The sequence below is a fragment of the Thunnus maccoyii genome, chromosome 13, assembly GCF_910596095.1.
Source record: "Thunnus maccoyii chromosome 13, fThuMac1.1, whole genome shotgun sequence".
In the NCBI taxonomy this organism is placed as follows: domain Eukaryota; kingdom Metazoa; phylum Chordata; class Actinopteri; order Scombriformes; family Scombridae; genus Thunnus; species Thunnus maccoyii.
The window spans coordinates 4,943,077-4,961,098 of record NC_056545.1 but is presented as its reverse complement, the minus strand read 5'-3'; the positions used below and the strand labels follow the sequence as shown (position 1 = coordinate 4,961,098).

General features: G+C 39.2%; 1 protein-coding gene across 1 annotated transcript in view; it reads right to left on the bottom strand.

Moving 5' to 3' along the window:
• The window catches only part of capn5b (calpain 5b), a 58,309-nt gene continuing 40,287 nt past the window's right edge, over nt 1-18,022 (bottom strand). Inside the window, exons 5-15 of the mRNA XM_042431985.1 lie at nt 17,100-17,308; nt 15,800-15,992; nt 11,377-11,570; nt 7,980-8,057; nt 6,783-6,978; nt 6,565-6,687; nt 6,289-6,485; nt 4,647-4,768; nt 4,484-4,534; nt 2,995-3,131; nt 1-1,107 (exon numbers count right to left, since the gene is read on the bottom strand). Of these exons, the coding sequence (XP_042287919.1) occupies nt 925-1,107; nt 2,995-3,131; nt 4,484-4,534; nt 4,647-4,768; nt 6,289-6,485; nt 6,565-6,687; nt 6,783-6,978; nt 7,980-8,057; nt 11,377-11,570; nt 15,800-15,992; nt 17,100-17,308 (1,683 nt within the window). The 3' untranslated portion in view covers nt 1-924. The remainder of the gene's footprint in view (nt 1,108-2,994; nt 3,132-4,483; nt 4,535-4,646; nt 4,769-6,288; nt 6,486-6,564; nt 6,688-6,782; nt 6,979-7,979; nt 8,058-11,376; nt 11,571-15,799; nt 15,993-17,099; nt 17,309-18,022) is intronic.

Here is an 18,022-nt window from a genome sequence, read left to right as displayed (position 1 = left end):
TGTAAAGTCCACAGTAAAAAGTGACAGACAGTGCTGCATGCTCTCCAAAGCACCGGCAAACTGGTGAAGACTTGAGGTGTCTTGGTGGGCCGACTGATATCCACAGATAAAAAAAAAAAAGAAAAAGAAAAAGAAAGAGTATACATCATGTCAATATAGAGAAGATAGAAACTATGCAAAAAGCGGGGAGTAATGTAGATTTTAAGGAACAAGAGTGGAGGCCGTGCTAACACTGAGGACAGCTGATAGAGAAGATAAACACGGCGAGTATTTAACAAAACCCCCCGCCTCCTCAAGGTGGAGAGACAGACTCAGCCTTAAGGCAATGCATAGCCCTTGGAAACATTGGCACATGCATGGAGAATGCAGAAATTTCTGCATATGTATTATGTGTGTGTTATATAAGTGTATGTGTTTGAATATAACAATGTGCAGAATTTAAAAAAAAAAGAAAAGAGGTTTGTTGAGTAGGGTCAGACCGATGTACTCATTTGATAAAACTTTTCAGGCCAATATTGTCCTTTTGTTAAAATTCAGTTTGTAGCTCAGTTGATGTCGTCCACTGCTGATTTGATGGAGATTCTGGCTACAAAACCTGCGATGAAACGTACCCTAAGAACAAATATCTGAAGCAAACACTGGATTATGGACAGTTTTGGCAGGAATGTGTTCAAAGATATTCAATACGAACCCCAAATATTGTCTATGGATACCTTCCATCCATAAATATTAGTAAAGGCTTTCAAAAACTAACTCAATCTAAATGCTGAAGCAAAGGAAAACAGGGAAAAAGACACAAAGAGAGTGCAAGCGGCAGAAAAAAGACACAGTGAGCTCCCGCTACGGTTGGTGATTGTTGAAAATAACAGCGGGCACGATTGAACGCCACCTTGAGCGTCGATCATTATAATCCTAACGATCGCGTTAGATGTTGGTGAGCGTGGTCGAGGTGATGAGGCGCACAGTGAGCGTGCCTGGGAGGTCGTTGTCCTGGCGACTGCCCTTGTCGCGGAGGTGAAGCGTGTGCTGCTCCTGCCGCTCGTTGGGGTCGCTGAACATGATCACCTGACCCAGGAAGGTGTCCACTATCATGTTCTTGTTGTAGATCTGTTCGCCGCTCGTGGGAGGAAGGCAGAGATCCGAAAGCGAAAAAAGGGCACGTAAGAAGAGAGAGGAGAGAAAAGACAAAAAGGCAATAAGTTGTTACAAAAGAGAAACCACAGGAGAAATTAAAACTTGATAGAGGGCGGTGACACCAAGAAGAACAGAGAGACTGAGGATGAGAGGAAGTGCTGATGTATAAGAGTTCAAAGTAAAGCAATAAGTAAGAGATAATGATAATCCTTAAACATAAAGCACACTTCAAAAAGAACTATCTTACAAAAACCTTTTAAATTTGATTTTAAAAGATATAGAAAATCTAAAAAATGTTCAGAACATAAAAACAGTTGGAGAAAATAAAAAGGGTTCAGTCTGAGCTTTGAAGTAATTACATGCACATTTCTGCCTCCGTTCACCATGATCCAAATTTCACAGGTCTGATTGAGTAAACACAACAATATATATTACCGATGATAATCCATTCACAAGTACACTCGCTTACACATATCGCCTGATATTGAGCCTGTAATTGATCGGTTACGGATGTTCAGCACATTTCCGTGGTCGCCTCGCTCTCATGTGACACAGTCATGCACACAGAGATAATGAAGGGAAATAGGATGGAAAAGGAAGGTGAGAAATATGGTGTTAGGGATCGAGAGCTGAGAAATATAAAAAACAGAGAGAGCATGCTGTAGATTTATATACTTCCTCCCTGATGTCAGCTTCTGCATCAATCATAACTCTTTCACTAACTACTAAAGGAGACCCATGGCTGAGAAGGGTTTAGGTCAGAGGTCACTAACTGGCGGACCACGGTCCTGGTCCGGACCCAGAAGCTGTCCCATACGGATCTGGACCTACAGCCAAGACAGAAGGTTATTATTTAAAACCTCACGGGGCGCTTCTGTTTTAACTGGCGCAGCTTTTGTAGTCTTTACGGTAGACGGTGAAGGTTGGGAAAAAGATTTGTGATTTAAAACTTGTCGGGGCACTTCTGATTTAACTGGTGCAGCTTTTGTAGTCTTTACGGTAGACGGTGAAGGTTGGGAAAAAGATTTATGAATTAAAAGTTGACGAGGCGCTTCTGATTTAACTTGTGCAGCTTTTGTAGTCTTTACGGTAGACGGTGAAGGTTGGGAAAAAGATTTATGAATTAAAAGTTGACGGGGCGCTTTTGATTTAACTGGTGCAGCTTTTGTAGTCTTTACGGTAGACGGAGAAGGTTGGGAAAAAGATTTATGATTTAAAACTTGACGGGGAGCTTCTGTTTTAACTGGTGCAGCTTTTGTAGTCTTTACGGTAGACGGTGAAGGTTGGGAAAAAGACGAGTGAGATGGAGAAAGGGAGAGAAAGTCAAGATGTGAAACAGAAAAGGGGAAATTCAAGCTTTTCCTCCCTTTATTTTATTCTTCTGAAGTTAAGCACTTTATTTAAACATTTGATTTATTTTCTCTTATTTTCAAATGCAGCCCTATTTTATTTAGTAGATGAGATTATTATTATTACATTAAACATATCAGCAGTCATACATATATGTTCAGTTCTATGTTACGTGACAATAAATATTGTCAAAAAGTTTTTGAATTGTACTGAATTCATTTGATTTGACAGTCAGGTATTTACCTCTTTAAATTTTAGTTGCTGGTTTAGGTGATATGGGGAAAAGACATTTCCGCTTTAAGAAATCTGTTAAGTTTATTTTATTGACAGTGTTTTAAACTTTTGCATCACACAATTAAACATGCTTCTGGAAACAGGTTTTCGTCTTCTGTGATGCCAGATAGCTACCATTCACAGGATCTGATCTGCTACATTTTGGTCGCTGGTTGCAGCCGACATGAACATTCAGCTAATTGTCAGCGTGTTGTCCCACAGAGAGTGACAGCTCACCTCGATGTGGATGCCTTCCTTGGGTTTCTTGCGGTAGAACAGGCCTTTGATGTCAAAGTTTGGGCACCGTGTGTCCTTATGAACCGGTGAACGAACCCTCTCTCCTTCACAGGTGATGATCATGTATGGATCGACAGCTGTGGGAAAAAAAAAGTTTTTAATCAGTTTATTGTGTTGATAATGGACACTGTGATTAATATGCATGTATGTGGTTTGTTTACTGATTATTTGGGTTGATTAGGTGAAGAGTTTGTTTCCAGAGCAGTGCGCTGTACTTTGGAAGTCATCTGTCATTTAGTGTCGACAAAATACGGAGGATCAAGTCTGCAAATATTTTTAGTCAATATTCTTTAAAAAATATATTTAAAAAAAACCAAACTTAAACCTTTGCTGTTGATCATGTTGTAGGATATGTTTAAATTTTTTCAGTCTCATTTTGTAAAAATTACAACAAAACTCTGTATATGAGTGTCTAGACAGCTGCGTCCAATCAAACACTCTAAAAAAGAACATAAAAAATCCTGCACACTGGCCACCACTTGTACTCAATACATTTTTTGGTGTAATATTCCTGTTTCAATTGGAAAAGCTCAGTAGGGCTGTTGTTTGTAATTAGAAGAGCTCATTGACCTTATTTTGTATGGGTGCCAGGGAGAAGCTGCTAGTTCCCTCCGACTGTTGTTATTTCCCCTGAGCTCTGTTTACATGGTCGAGTTGCTGTTTGTCTATGAATTTAACCCGATCAATGTCTGAGAAACGAAATGTCGTTAATTAATTGAGTACAAGTGATAAACAGTTTGAAGGAGTTTTTGTTTCTTTCTCATTTATTAACATTTATCTCATTTTGGAAACCAAACTCTTCACCTTCACTACAAGTCATCAATTCTGTAACAAACCCACAACCTGCTCGCTCAGCAACAGTAAATCAAATTAAAGCCACTATGTGAAGGATATGAACGGGGACACGGACTGAAAACAGACTGCAGAGGTTTCATCTGGATTGTCTCTTTTTTTGGCATCAGAATAATTTGAAAGATGCTATAATCTTTGAAACTTTGGAGTCCTCCTGTTGAAATTTGTCTTGCTACCTCAGTGACTTCCTTTAAATCTCTACTAAAAATTCATTTTTAGAAACTTGCACATTTCTGCACTAATTGGTCCTTATACTCCATGTCACTGTAAACTTCTACTTTCTATTATTGTTTTTGCTATATTTTTGTTTTTTTTGTTTGATTTTATTTGTTTTTATGAAGCACTTTGTAATGTTGCTTTGAAAAGTGCTATACATATAAAAGGTTACCCTTACATTTCAATATAATAACAAAAACATCTACACATAGTGGCTTTAAAGCTGAGTGAGTTGTAAATGTTACAACAGTTTTTGCACACACTGGAAGAGATTTAAGGGAGAAACTACTACTGTATATGCAGGCTAAAGCTAAATCACTAAACTAAATGCATTTAGTTTCAGCAGATGGTGCTGTGGTACCTTGTGTTTTGTTCTGGAGTCTTTTCTTATTGGGATTGAGGCAGTGAAGCTCTGTGGGTGTTTACAGGAGTTTACAGCGCTTTTCAACACAGGAACATGATAATCAACATGCAAATACACAGTCAAAGACATGCTGAGATACAGGTAGGTATCGTGGTCCTACCTCCGTTTGAGTCCTGGCCCTGCAGACCCTCAGCAGTCATCACATGGACCTGAGTGACCAGCTGAGGGTAGCCACACATCCCTGTCCAACACGTCTGAGGAGGCTCATCCAGAGACAGCTCTCTGGGAGATGAAGAGTCCACATGATTGTTAGAGAAGTGTTAAAGCTAACTGGACTGAAACATGGGTAGAGAGAGGAGTATGACATACAACATCTAGTTACAGTATGTAATACATTATGCCCACATTTCAACAAAACATGATTAAAAAATTTGTTTATCAGTTTAGTATAAGGTTATAATACGGTTAGCTATTAGGTATCTACACTATTGTACCTTTACTTTTTTGTTTATTAGGACAAATTACACATTTTTTCACATTTAGCTGAAGCAGAATTTTTTTAAAAACATTTAGAGTTTGTTTGAGAATGACACACAAAAATACAAAAGTTGTCTCTTTTCTGTTTGCCTTTCATTAAACCACATTAAGGGTTAATATTTTACACTGCACTGTTACTTTTATTCTCTTGTTTTTATCTGTCTCATTCCCTTTTTAGCTTCTTTTTTTATTTCCAAATGTAACACTTTTTAATTGCTTTTATATGTCTTTTTACTTGTGTTGCTTTTATATTCTGTTTTAATGCCTTTTATGCTCTATGTAAAGCACTTTGAATTGCCTTGTTGTTGAAATGTGCTATACAAATAAACTTGCCTTATAAACTGTGTTACTGTTGAATCAACCGACCATCCGACAAGTCCATCACATGACACAACGAGCATTTAGAACAATGTTGTTCTCAATCAAAGAAAAAAAAAATTCTACTACAACAATTACCTCGTCTCCTCTCATATTACAAAGTGGATGCCACTTTAAAGGTAGACAAAGCCTTCAATCAACAACAAAGTCAATTTCCTACCATGTAATACTGCTCCCTATCATGTACTTTATTTAAAGAATGGTCTATCAGTTTGCAGAAGCCCTAACAACCCGCAATGTAAAAGAGTTTGCACATTACGTGATTCCACTTGCCATAAATCTTTGTAGATTTATTGGCTCACTGACCCCTCTATTAGTAGTAAATGCTGCAAAACTTTGCCAGTCATGAGAGAAAAGCCTGAAACAGGTTGTTGAGCTCAGCACCCTGCACAAATATAATGTACTGACATAAGTAAATCTTCTGTGTTCACTTGTTAGCATTGTGACTTGTTGAAAGGCAGGCTACAAGTCTAACTACTGGACTTAACACATTTTAAAGTGCTAAATTGGTTGTAAAACATTTGATAATGCACTTGATGCACTTTTTTATTTGGTGTTCTGGCTGTTTTTTGACAGCTTAAGGTGCAGAGAGACAGGAAACGGGGACAGCGAGGGGCAGGACATGCAACAAAGGTCTGCAGTTGTGGTTATGCGGTATGCATCTTAATATCTTTGGGTTTGGATTGTTGTTTGGACAAACACGACATTTGTTCACCTTTGACTCTGGGAAATTATGCCGGGTCTTTTTCACTATTTTCTGACTGGATCTTATAGAGAAAAACAATTAATGGAGAATATAATTGGCAGATTAATGTATGTAACAACACGTGTTCACTGGTGCAACATCACATGTGATGGACATGACTGGTTACAGATAACAGATTTACTTGCAGTCTGAAGGCACATCAGTGAAGACACGGAGCAGGAAGTCACCCTGCTGCCCGGGGTCAAAGGTTGTGGGAATGATGACGTAACGGCCCTCTTTCAGCTCCTTCCTGAGGAAGACGCAGCGCGAGTTGATGTAGATGGAGCCCGCTACTTTCTGCTGGGCTGAATGCATACGGTACTTCCGATTTAGCTCCACCTGCGGGACGAGGAAACGTTACAGAAGACATCCGAGGTCACTCATTCGTGTATATGTGTGTTTTTGTGTGTGTTTCTACCCGGTGAATATCGAAGCCTATGGCAAGGTTTTCTCCTTTTCCCTCTTTGGGCGTGGCTCTCTTTTCTTTCTGCTGTAAGCAGATCAGCACCTCGTCCTCCACCTTCTTCACATCAAACACGTACTGGGAAAAAGGAAACAGGGACACCAAGTCACGCTCCGACACTGCTTACACACCTCTCTATCACGCACATGAACACAGTCACTACCTCGACCCACCTGAGGGTTCTGCAGGAAGGTGGTCTTGTGATTGATGCAGCCTCCAGATCGGTTGCGGAGGGGGTCCTGGCGGTGGATCCAGGAGCCTCTCATCACCTCCTCCTCCCAGGTTTTGTGGATGCTCAGGTAGGAGGTGTTGATGAGGCGGCACAGGATCAGGTCGGTGAAGTACTGGCAGAAGTCGTCGAACGTCATCCTGCAGGTGGGCGGGAAAAGGAGAGGAGAGAAGAGACCGGAAAGAGTGGATACCGACTAGAGGGAAAATCTTAAAAGAAGAAGACCTTCAACCGGTAAAAAAAAAATAGAGGAAATGAGACCAGGAACAGAGGAAAGGGTTACATGTTAAAGGGAGACTGGGATTCAAAAATCTACAAACATTAGGTGTTTCTCCACAAACTGTATTCATGTTAATGTGGAAAAGCCTCTTTAAAGAAATAGTTCAACATTTTAGGAAATAAGCTCATTCACTCTCTTGCTGTTAGATGAGAAGATCAACAACATGTTCATATTTGTCCGTTAAATATGAATCTACAGCCAGCAGCATATTATCTTTGCTTAGCACACAGATAACAATTCATCTCCCAGCATCTCTAAAGTTTACTAATTAACACATTAAGGAGATGACTGCCTAGCCGAGAAATAGTCCAGAAACTAACTTCCTGTAAAACCACAAACTGTTGTTTTACATGCATATATGTGTTTATTAGTGAGTTTTAAATATGCTTTGGACAGAGCCACTCTGGCTGTTTACTCCTGTTTCCAGTCTGTATGCTAAGCTAAGATAACCAGCTGCTAAGTGGCTTTATATTACACAAACAAACTTGAGAGTGATATTGATCTTCTCATCTAAATCTCATCAAGCATATTTCTCAAAATGATCATGATGCCTACTTTTAATTGTCTTGTTTCTTCTTTGGTCTAATCTTCTTCTTTTTTCAGTGTTTATATTGTTGTATTATTAGCTTTACAAGTTAGTGGTGTATTTCTTGTGTATGTTTTATGGATTTGCACTTGTCTGTGTAGTATCTGTGTAAAATCTGCCCAAAATGTCACATTAGCATCAGTTGCTTCAGGTGCTCTACACAGTTACTGCAATCATTGAAATGCAATCAAACCTTTATACACTGTTACCATGAGCTACGATAAATCAGTCTAAAGGAAGGGAACAACAGTTGTTAGTACATTTATGGTTCTCACCAGAACTCGCCATCGTCCTGCACGGTGACGCCCAGCTTTTCTCTTTCACTCTTGCTCACTTTGTTCCATTCCTCCGAACTGCAGCGAACAAAGACATGAGAGCAAACACTTTATTTACATCGACTGCAGAGAGAACCAGGGCCCATATTTATCACACTTACATTTAAGAATGATCTAAAGTACCAACTTAAAGAGTAAAAAAGTGACTACTTACAGCAAAGTGGAAAAAAAACTATCATATACTGTATATCTCATATTTACACTTACATTTTTTTTATATATTTTAGAAAACTGTATCTATTATATACTGTATCTATATAGTAAAAGTAAAGATGAAGGATATTTATCAGAACTCTTGACTTTGTACTTAAGTTCTTACAGTGTACAGTGCAGTACAAAGTGAAGAGGTTGTGTTACGTAGCACAACAAGGTAATGAAGCACCGTAAACGGAACCACGTCACCGCACATGCTCAGTGATGTCTGCCATAACTACTCTCCGGAGACTGAAAACCTGATCCTAACTGTTATTAGTCTTTGGAGCCGTTTATAAAAAAAACTACCCCCCGGTGCAGCAGTGTGGCTCACTGATGTGTTTTTTAATAGTTTTTGGACAACAACGGAGGTCTACGGCACACAGGAATAAGATATATCAGACTTTGGATACACACACAATACTTTAATTGTTGGTTTGGCTCTGCACATGAGATTTGTTGGCAATATGAAACATATAGAAAATCCCTCGCCATATGCTTTAAACAGATATAATCCTCTTAGTAGGAGATCATAGATATTAATAGTAGGACATTTAGCTGTGAATCTTTTAATAATCATTATAATTGTAAAACTGAATTCTCAATCACTGTATTTTGCGTCTATCCCTCGTAGGCACTCTTATGTTAAAGAGTCAAACTTGTGTATGTGTATTTGTTACATCAAGGGCTATTCTGTATTTACTGCTCAGTGGAAACACAGACATTTACTGGATGTATTAGTGTTTATGATTCACTAACAAACGTCCACATCTTTAACAGTCTTTCAGACTCCATTTACAGTAACAGGTTTTTATCAAACCATGAATAAATTATTCAGTCAGAGGGAGGGAATGATTAAGAAAGAGGATTGATAACTCACGTCTCTTTAATAAAGTCTTTCTCTTTCGCCTATCAATGATTCAGATTCCATTATGATCAGGCTTTACCACCTCCCTGTTTGTTTCACGTGAGTCTGGATGCTAACGATTCAAAGATGTTGAGGGAGCAACTTTATCTCAGGTTTATCTATTCCCCTAAGAGGTGAAGCGTGTGCAGAAATGGAGGAGTAATGCAGACAGTAAACCTGGAATGAAACACTTTTTTTTTTTCTAGGGAGAGAAGACAGGTTTATCCACCTGATGGAACAGCTACTTGCACGAACCAGTCATTCTGATTCACTCAGACATTTTGAATTGAAGGGTCAGTCAGCTCAATTTTGGTCCGCCTGTTCTGGGAGTGTCCCGGGGAAAATGATATCTGAGCTGGACTGCACTGTCTGATATCGTTCTCTACATACAAGCAACGCTCCAACAAAGCTGAATCCAGTCATTCTTGTTCGCTCCGTGGCCCATTACTTTGATTGCATCAACATTTTTCATCATCTATACATTTCCCATAGTGCAGCTTGCAATCTCCTAGAAACCGGTGTGTCCAATTTTTAGAGACAAACAGGACCAGTGCACATGGACATTTTAAAAATTAAATTAGTTAAATTGGTACAAGTCATAACAAGGTCACATATAAAAGGACGACTACGTTGTTTGTGTTGCTCTGGAAATGTTCCTCGTCTGACTCACCTAAATCACGGTGCAATATAGGGACAGATGGATGAAGAAGGCTAAATGAGCCTCCATGGCTACGTTCACACTGAGATCTTTAGTGCTCAATTCAGATTTATTGCTCAGATCCGATTTTTTTATCTGGTTGTTCACGGTATTTTTTAAATGTGGTCAATATCAGATTCCAGTGTGAACTGGTCACGGTCCTGAACTGACCCACACGCGCAAAAGAACAATAACAAAAACATCACCCGTATACGCTGTCATACAGAAGTAAACATGGAGGCCTCAGTGTTTACGGTTTCATTTATAAGTTCATGTGCAGTGAAAGCCAGTGAATTCGTGAGCAGATGATAACATGGAAGAGCATGAGGAGAAAGAGAGCCAAAATTTAATTATGGCTTTTTGTGGAGGAACGGCTACTTCTGTACGGAGGTGTGTATGGATGTAAAGTTGGAGCCAGGAGTGGTGGGATCGGGTACTTTTAACTACATCTGTCAGCACCTCTCCACGAGACTCTCGGGGCAAGACACTCAGTTCAGGCGAGTGAAGTAAAAGTCGCATGAAATCCAATATGATTGTTCAGACTGAGGTCGCGTTGCAAAAAAAAAAAAAAGAAAAAAAAAAAGAAAAATCATTGTATTGGATTTAGGACCACATGTGAAAGTGGCCCAAATCAGAATTGAGTCACATATGAGCAAAACAAATCGGATTTAGGCCACTTTTGCCTGCAGTCTGAACGTAGCACATGAGACACATTTTTAATTGTTTTATAGCATGGATGTTTGAGGAACATTTAAGAAAAACGACACATCAGGTCTTAATGTCAGTTGCCCAAAAATGACATATGGTTACATTGAAGTGACATCTAGCGGCCGTAGTAATTATGACCCAGAGCAGCAGCGCAGTTCAGATGATGTATATAAAAGTAACCCAACAGTGGACCGCTGTTTGTTTCCCGTTTCTAACTGCAAGGGTCTGTTTTTAACTGTAATTACAACCTAAACCCTCTGCTTATTATTATAGTCATGATGACGAAGATCGCCTAACTTTAATTAACTGGTAACTTTAACACCACATGTTTTGCTGACTTTAACAAAGTGATCATTTTAACCCAAACTATGATCTTTCCCTAAACCTAATCAAGTTTTTGTGTCTAAACCTAACCAGACCTTAACCACAGTGTTGTCACATCATAAAGCATCATTATTTTTTAACAGTGATTTGTAACAGTTTTGGAAAAAACAGACAAATTATATTGCACATGGTCAAACGAAGTATTTGGTCGTTTATTTTGGAGGACTTGTTGGGATGTATTATAGGAAATGGATACAAGACCCATTGATGGCGCCCATTCCTTCAAATAAGCCAAAAAAGTTTTTAGCTTCAGGTTTCTGTGTTGTGTGGCCCACTGCAAAAAATAATTGGCCTTCTATGCATTTGGAGATGTCTTGACAACCGCTTTTTTATAATAATGGGAAAAAATTGCCAGCAAGGCAGATACATCCATATTTTTTATCTCCAAGATAAGATCTGATAAGCTGCAGTAGTTCACTCATGCCTGTAGGGGGCAGCGTTGTGATTACCTGTCGCTCCAAGGGCCGCTCCACTCCTTCTCTCCCCAGGGGTTTCTCATGCGAATCATGTGCAGCTTCTCCGATTTGAAGAAGGCCAGCAGTCCATGACCTAGCCGCACTTTCCGTACATCTGTCACAGCGTAGGCGTGGCCTTTGACCAGGCCACAGTCCAGCCGTGCCTCCATGTCCTCTATTGTGGTCGCCTGGGAAACGGCAAAACAGGGAGGTTTAGTGGTTGAAAACAGAGATGCTATTGTGGATCCCTAAAAATACACACAGAGGGAGGCTGGTACAGTTCCCTGTGATATTACACACAGGTAGAACACGAAAACACAGCTTTGAGTCTGTTTTTGATGAATTTCGCAGTGGCACTTTGTGGTGCGACCAAACCTTTGGAAAGTTGTTGTGGTTAATGTGTTAGCAAACACTTGTTTACACATCCAGCACACAAGCAGCACATTAGCTATAGGAGGCTAAAAATCTCTGTTGAGCTGTAGGTTGGGGTCATAATCTAAAGGTTTGTAAGAAATGTGAAGAAATGTAAAGTATATACTGTATATAATCATTGAATCAATTGTTAATTTGAAAAATACTGATTAGCAGAACTTAAATGTTTCTATATTACCGAAATTATCTTAAGGATTTAGCAGAAATGCTACTGGATGGCTCTCTCAAAAATCCAAATGCAAATTCATTTTGCACCTCATAAAGCCATGCAAGGTCTTAAAAAAGGTACGTTTTCATGACTACAAGAGAAACCACAATTGAAGGAGTTTTCGTTGCCTGGGAAACCACATGCCCTAGAAGATTTTCAATATGAGTGAGCAAAAAACAGTGATGAGACACTTTCAAATTTGAGCAATGCACCATTTGTGACTCAAAAGCTTTGGATGGTGAGAGGAAAAGGGGAGAGAGTCATTAGGCCGCCTTATCAGAAAATTGATTCTTCGATCAAAAAAATGATGTGTTCGGTGCACTTGGCTTTTATGTAACACATTACACTGATAATTTCATACAGTATTCTTCTTGGTACAAGTGAGAGAGCCTGATTAATATGAGACACAGACAGTCGAACAGACAGACAGGACAAAAAGATGAACTACTTAATGGAATAATAAAACACTGGTTTTGTCCAAATAGAAGCTGTGAGAAGGAATACTGATCTCCAGTGAGTCCACTGCTCCTAAAAAAACAGCTAATCAGAGTCACGGTGTCTCGACCATAGGCTGTATTTAAAGATGGAGGTAATATTGGAGCTGGTTTGAAGTCCAGCATTACAGCTTATGGTTGATGCCAATTTTAGCTAAATTGTGCTAACAGGGCAGGCATCATAATCAAGTAGCATTAAACTAAATTTCCAAAATGACCACCAGCCGCTTATTAGAGGGCCTGAATTTAGCGACTGAGACCAAGAAATCAACAACTTAGTGTTTCTGCAGAGAAGTTGACACTTTTTGAACGGGAGTCAACTGAAGCCAGCATCTAGTGGCCGTCGATGGCATTGCACTTTAAGGTATTTCCACATTGGCTTCAACCTCAAGCCGTGGTAGTGTCCGTTTGGTCTCAACAATCTTTTTGTCCAGCCGTTGTAGGTCTAAGGCTGAACACTAAAGGTCTAACATGGTACATTATAATCAAAATATCTTATGAAATCAGTAGCCTATTAAAACATTTCTGTTATTAAATGAAAATTCACAGATTGGTCAGAAAACGACCATCTTCTGTCTATCTCTTGCCCTGTTGGCTACGGTAGGTTTTATTGTTGGTGCAGGACTTCAAAACAGAACTTTTTAGTTACTTCTATTAAGTCTTTGAAGCATATAAAAAAATGTTTCTATGACTTTATTTATTCCTCAGACATTTGATTATATTTTTGCTATTTTGTTTTATTTTTGAAAATTAAAATGTACTCATGTCAGGTTTGGGGCAGGTTTTCCACAGGTCAGTTTCGGATCTGCCCCGACACTTTGGACCTCAACAGGAAACTAAACTCACAGAGCCACCATGTCATGTATCATCACCAAGCGGCAACCTGCGGGGCTGAGAAATGAAGCCAATGCATAAGTGCCAAAAACTGCAGTTCCTCAAATGGCCACTTGAGGCTCCAAAAGCGAGTCAATCTCCATAGACCCCCATGTTAAAATGCTTTTACAGCAGAAATAAACATGTTTACAGCCTGGTACAAAGAACAGTGTTGGTCTCTATAGCTAATTTCCCCTTTCATGACAACTGTACGGTGGGTTAATCTTTTTATAACTCACCCGTTTAAATTTTATTAAACCATAAAGTTATGCATAATGAAGGACATGGCTGCTTTGAGTGACAGGTCCGCCAGCCGCTAGGTGGCTTGTTTCAGTCATTCGGCCCGCCTCTTTGCCCATTTTTGATTGGCGGGGAGTGAGGTGGACTAAGTCACTGCCAAGATGGCGACGGCCGGAGCACCTCACTTTGAACTTCAAAACTGCTCATCAGAAACCAACGGGTGACGTCACGGTGACTACGTCAGTATTTTATACTCTATGATCATCACCCTTCCTCTCTTATTCTTTTCTTTTTTTTTCCTTAAATCAAGAAAGAAGAAAATGCAATGATAGTAACAGCCTAAAGATTCCTTGATCCATGACTATTATCAACCAGAATATCCCAGAATAATAATTTATGATATAAGAATACACACTAAAGTAATAACAACAATGGAGAAAAGTGGAAAATGCATTTTGTATTGTATTTGTCATGATCTCTAAGCTCTCATTACTCTTACTGTTGAATAATTGACCCTCCAGAGTTAAAACTCATGCATATAAAAGAGCGATATCATTTAAAAATTGAACTGCAGCGCATTCTGAATCACAACAGGGTGAATTAGTTCTTGCTGGAGCGCGACGTCAGGGAATAGGATCGACATGAGACGGGAGACAGAGAGCCAAACTCCTTTTCTCATAACAGTGAAATTCATGATACAGCATGCATTAGTTTTCTTAACAAGAAAACATGAATTCACAACAAGCAGAGAACAAAAAGAAGAAAGAAATTTTTGCAGGCAAGTCCAGGATTTCTTTGCCTTGAATCATTAATCATTAAACTCTATTTGAAACACACTAACAATAACGTAAAAGGGAGACTTTAATACAGTGCTGTAAAAGTTTTCTAGACATCAAGATAAAAAAAAACAAAACTTAATATCTGTTTGAACTTCATAGATCTTTGATCTCTCAAACATAGTCCTTCATGCTGACGGCCTCCAGCTCCCTCCGTTGATCAAAAACATTCTACGTGGGTCATTTCAGCGATGGTAATAGAGTTTGAGGAAACTCCGTGACCCAGTTTGTAACACAGGCTCTCTCTTATAATGTCGAGAACTGAGTGATGTGTGTTGTGACAATACAGTTTCTTTTCATTCTTATATATATTATATTTCAACAATTATCGAATGCATTGCAATGAAATTTGGTACAGACATCCCCAGAGGATGAGTCCTACTGACATTAGCGGTCATCTGCTAGATACTAGACATCCTAATTTATTGTAGTTGCCAACAGTAGATTAACATTTTTGGGTCTGAGTGAAATGTGTCGACAACTATTACATAGATGGACTGGCACAAAATTTGGAACAATGGGTAAAAAGGTACGCACATCCTAAAAACTATTGCTGGACCAAACAATGTTTATTTTTATTTACTCTTTGTTAGTTGCAGTGAGAGGTCTTAGACTGCTGGTCTTACCTCTCAGCCTGGGATTTTATATTATTTAGTTTTTCTGCTGCATTTTGATTGTTTATAGCACATATTTAGTGTTCTGGTTGTTCTGTATGTTTTACATTAATAAATCCCATGGTTTGAGTGTTTTAAAAGGTGTTTGTTTGTTAAAAGAGTTTTAAATTGGGTAAATGGTGGATTGTTGTTCGCCCAATATGGCCGACCAAGGGTGGGGCGTAACACTCTTGCTGTGCAATGTTTCGATCAATCAGATCTTCTGCAAACATCATATTATCATCGATCACAGTTGTCAACAATCGGAACAAAAAACAATATGATTAACAGTCAAACATAAACTCAAAGAGAAAAGTATATATTACATTTTTTGTGTCTTTCTTTTCTTTCTCTTAGGTTATATGTGACTGTTTTTTGCATTCCAGTTGTTGACACCTGCAATCGACTGACTTGTACTGCACCTCTTTCATCAACTTGTTTGGAATAAATCTAGGCAAGCACCTGAGAAAAAAAAAACTCCATCTGAACACTCCCGAGGTCTTACTACACAATTCATAACCTCTGCTAACATGTGCAAGGTTTTTTTTATGCCACATCTTTCTATATATAGATAGTGAATAAGCGGATAAGAAAAAGGAAGTAAAGCACTCAGGTATGGTGTAAAAAGCATCTCTCAGATAAGCTGCAGTATCTGAACCAGCCAGGCAGCTCTTCACTTACCCTGATGGAACAGCTGATGAGGCCATCTCTGTTGTGGACTTTGAGAACCCGTTCAAACAGCTGGTTACGAGCCACCTCGTCTGTAGCCATCTGACCCTCCAGCAGGTCCACGGGCTCTGAAACACCACCCGTGAAGTCCACCAGTGCATCAGCCGTGTTTCCCCCATCCAAAGCCTCGTAGCAGCCGTAAACCCTGCAGGAGGAGAGTCGCTGTTACGTTTGTTTATGGTCATTTAAGTAATTTATTGTCTGAATGCTGAAAAAAATAAGACTTTTCAATGCTGCTGACTTTGTATGAGTGTGTTCAAGTAGGAGTGCTTTTTTTCCACAATTTTTTAATTGCAATTCTTATCTAGTTAGTTAATAACGTTATGGTTGAACAGTGAACAGCGCGAACGAGAGTTCATCTTCAAAAAAGGCAAGCGTTTGGGCACATTTTTAAGATTTAGATTTAATAACTTGATAATTAGCTTTGCATGATGAAAGTGTTATATTCCATCACCCAGAGACTAATGTTAGTGGAGGCGAGCACCAAACACTAACAAACAAGAAGCCGACCAACATAAACAGCAGCACTTAACAAAACTTCAACAAACTCTGGTCGAGTGAAGAAAACAACTCGTTCCACAGTCTGTTTTATTTAAAAAATTCTGCGCCCGTAAAGCGTTTTAAATGACGATGGCTTTCAACGGTGTGGGAGAGAGGCTGTTAGCTTTCCTGCCAGTTATGTTTCACTGAGGACACAAGTGAATGGTTTTCACATAGTTCACTTCCATCCTTTCTTTATTAAACCGAGAATCAAGAGATTCACAAAGATTCCCACCCCAACGTTTCAGCGTGAGATTATGGGATTTATCTGGTGTTTGAACAGTGTCTTTGAAAGTTTCTACTTATCTAGGCAACTTTAAAGGATAAGACGATTTTCTATATTTTTCTTATTATCAACAAATCTCACTTGCAGAGCCAAACCAACAATGAGCTGATCCTACTTACAAGTATTGTACGTTTATCCAAAGTCTGATATATCTTATTCCTCTGTGCCTCTGTTGTTATCCATGTTTCTTCACGTCGAACGTTAGTTTGTTTAGAAACATTTTTAGTGCCAGGAGAGTAGTTCTGTGTAACACAGTGCTGTTAAATAGTTTTTGGACAACAACGGAGGTCTAAGGCAGAGAGGAATAAGATATATCAGAGATTTGAGATTTACTGATAATAAGAAAATAATTAAATCCAAGACTCGGTTTTTAAGATGACCATGTTTCATGTCTGAAACTAGATCTGTATATTTGTTGGTACTAACTTGGCGTATGCCTTCTCCACTAGAGCACTCCAGAACTCGTTGCTGTCGTTGGAGTGGCAGTAGACCAGCTGGTTGTCCACCGTCGGTAGCCGGTCGTCAATCACCACATCCACCCACTCGCCAAAGCGCCAGAAGCGGAAGTGGAAAATCCCGGCATACGAGTCTGGCTTCTCCGTATCCCACTCCTGCTCCTTCCAGTCAGGAATGACCTGCCCAGTGGGAGGAAGAGGAGAGGGCTGGTAAGCCAAGCAAACAGCCACTGGTCCATGGACGATAAATAATGTCAAGGCTGCCAGAGTGAGACAGCGTACCCTCATGTCTGCTGATGCATTCAGGATTAGGGGACAAATTTATCACCTTGGCTTTCTCAGTCATAAATCCAACTGTAATAGGACATGGGTGAGAGGTAATAACTGTGTGTGTGTGTGTGTTTGGGGCTGCCTGCAATTGCTGTGGTCCAGTGAAACCCCTGTAACCCAGCCTCCATTTTGTGAACTGCAGTTATTAGTTTGACAAGACCTCCTAACACACACACAGGTTTCAAAAATTGCTTTAACCTTTGCTGATAAATAAAAAGAGCAAAATACAGAGCAGTAAAAAGCATAATCTGCAGGCAAACAAACAATATTACTCATGAACAATAAAAGGTCAAATAAATGTAACTTATAATGACAAACATAATTAAATGTAAAAAAAAAATCTTTCAAATGACAGACTCAAAGACATTGTTTCCTGCCTAGATCCTTGCTTGTATTGTATTAACTCTCAGATGAATGTTGCTTTGGATAAAAGTGTCTGCTAAATGAAATTGTAAAGAACAAATTGTATTCCAGTGATGTCCTTCCAGAGTATAAAATCTCTGTAATCAAAAGAAAAAACATATTAAACACCTACGATGGTTTCCACTCTTTTTGAATTGTGAC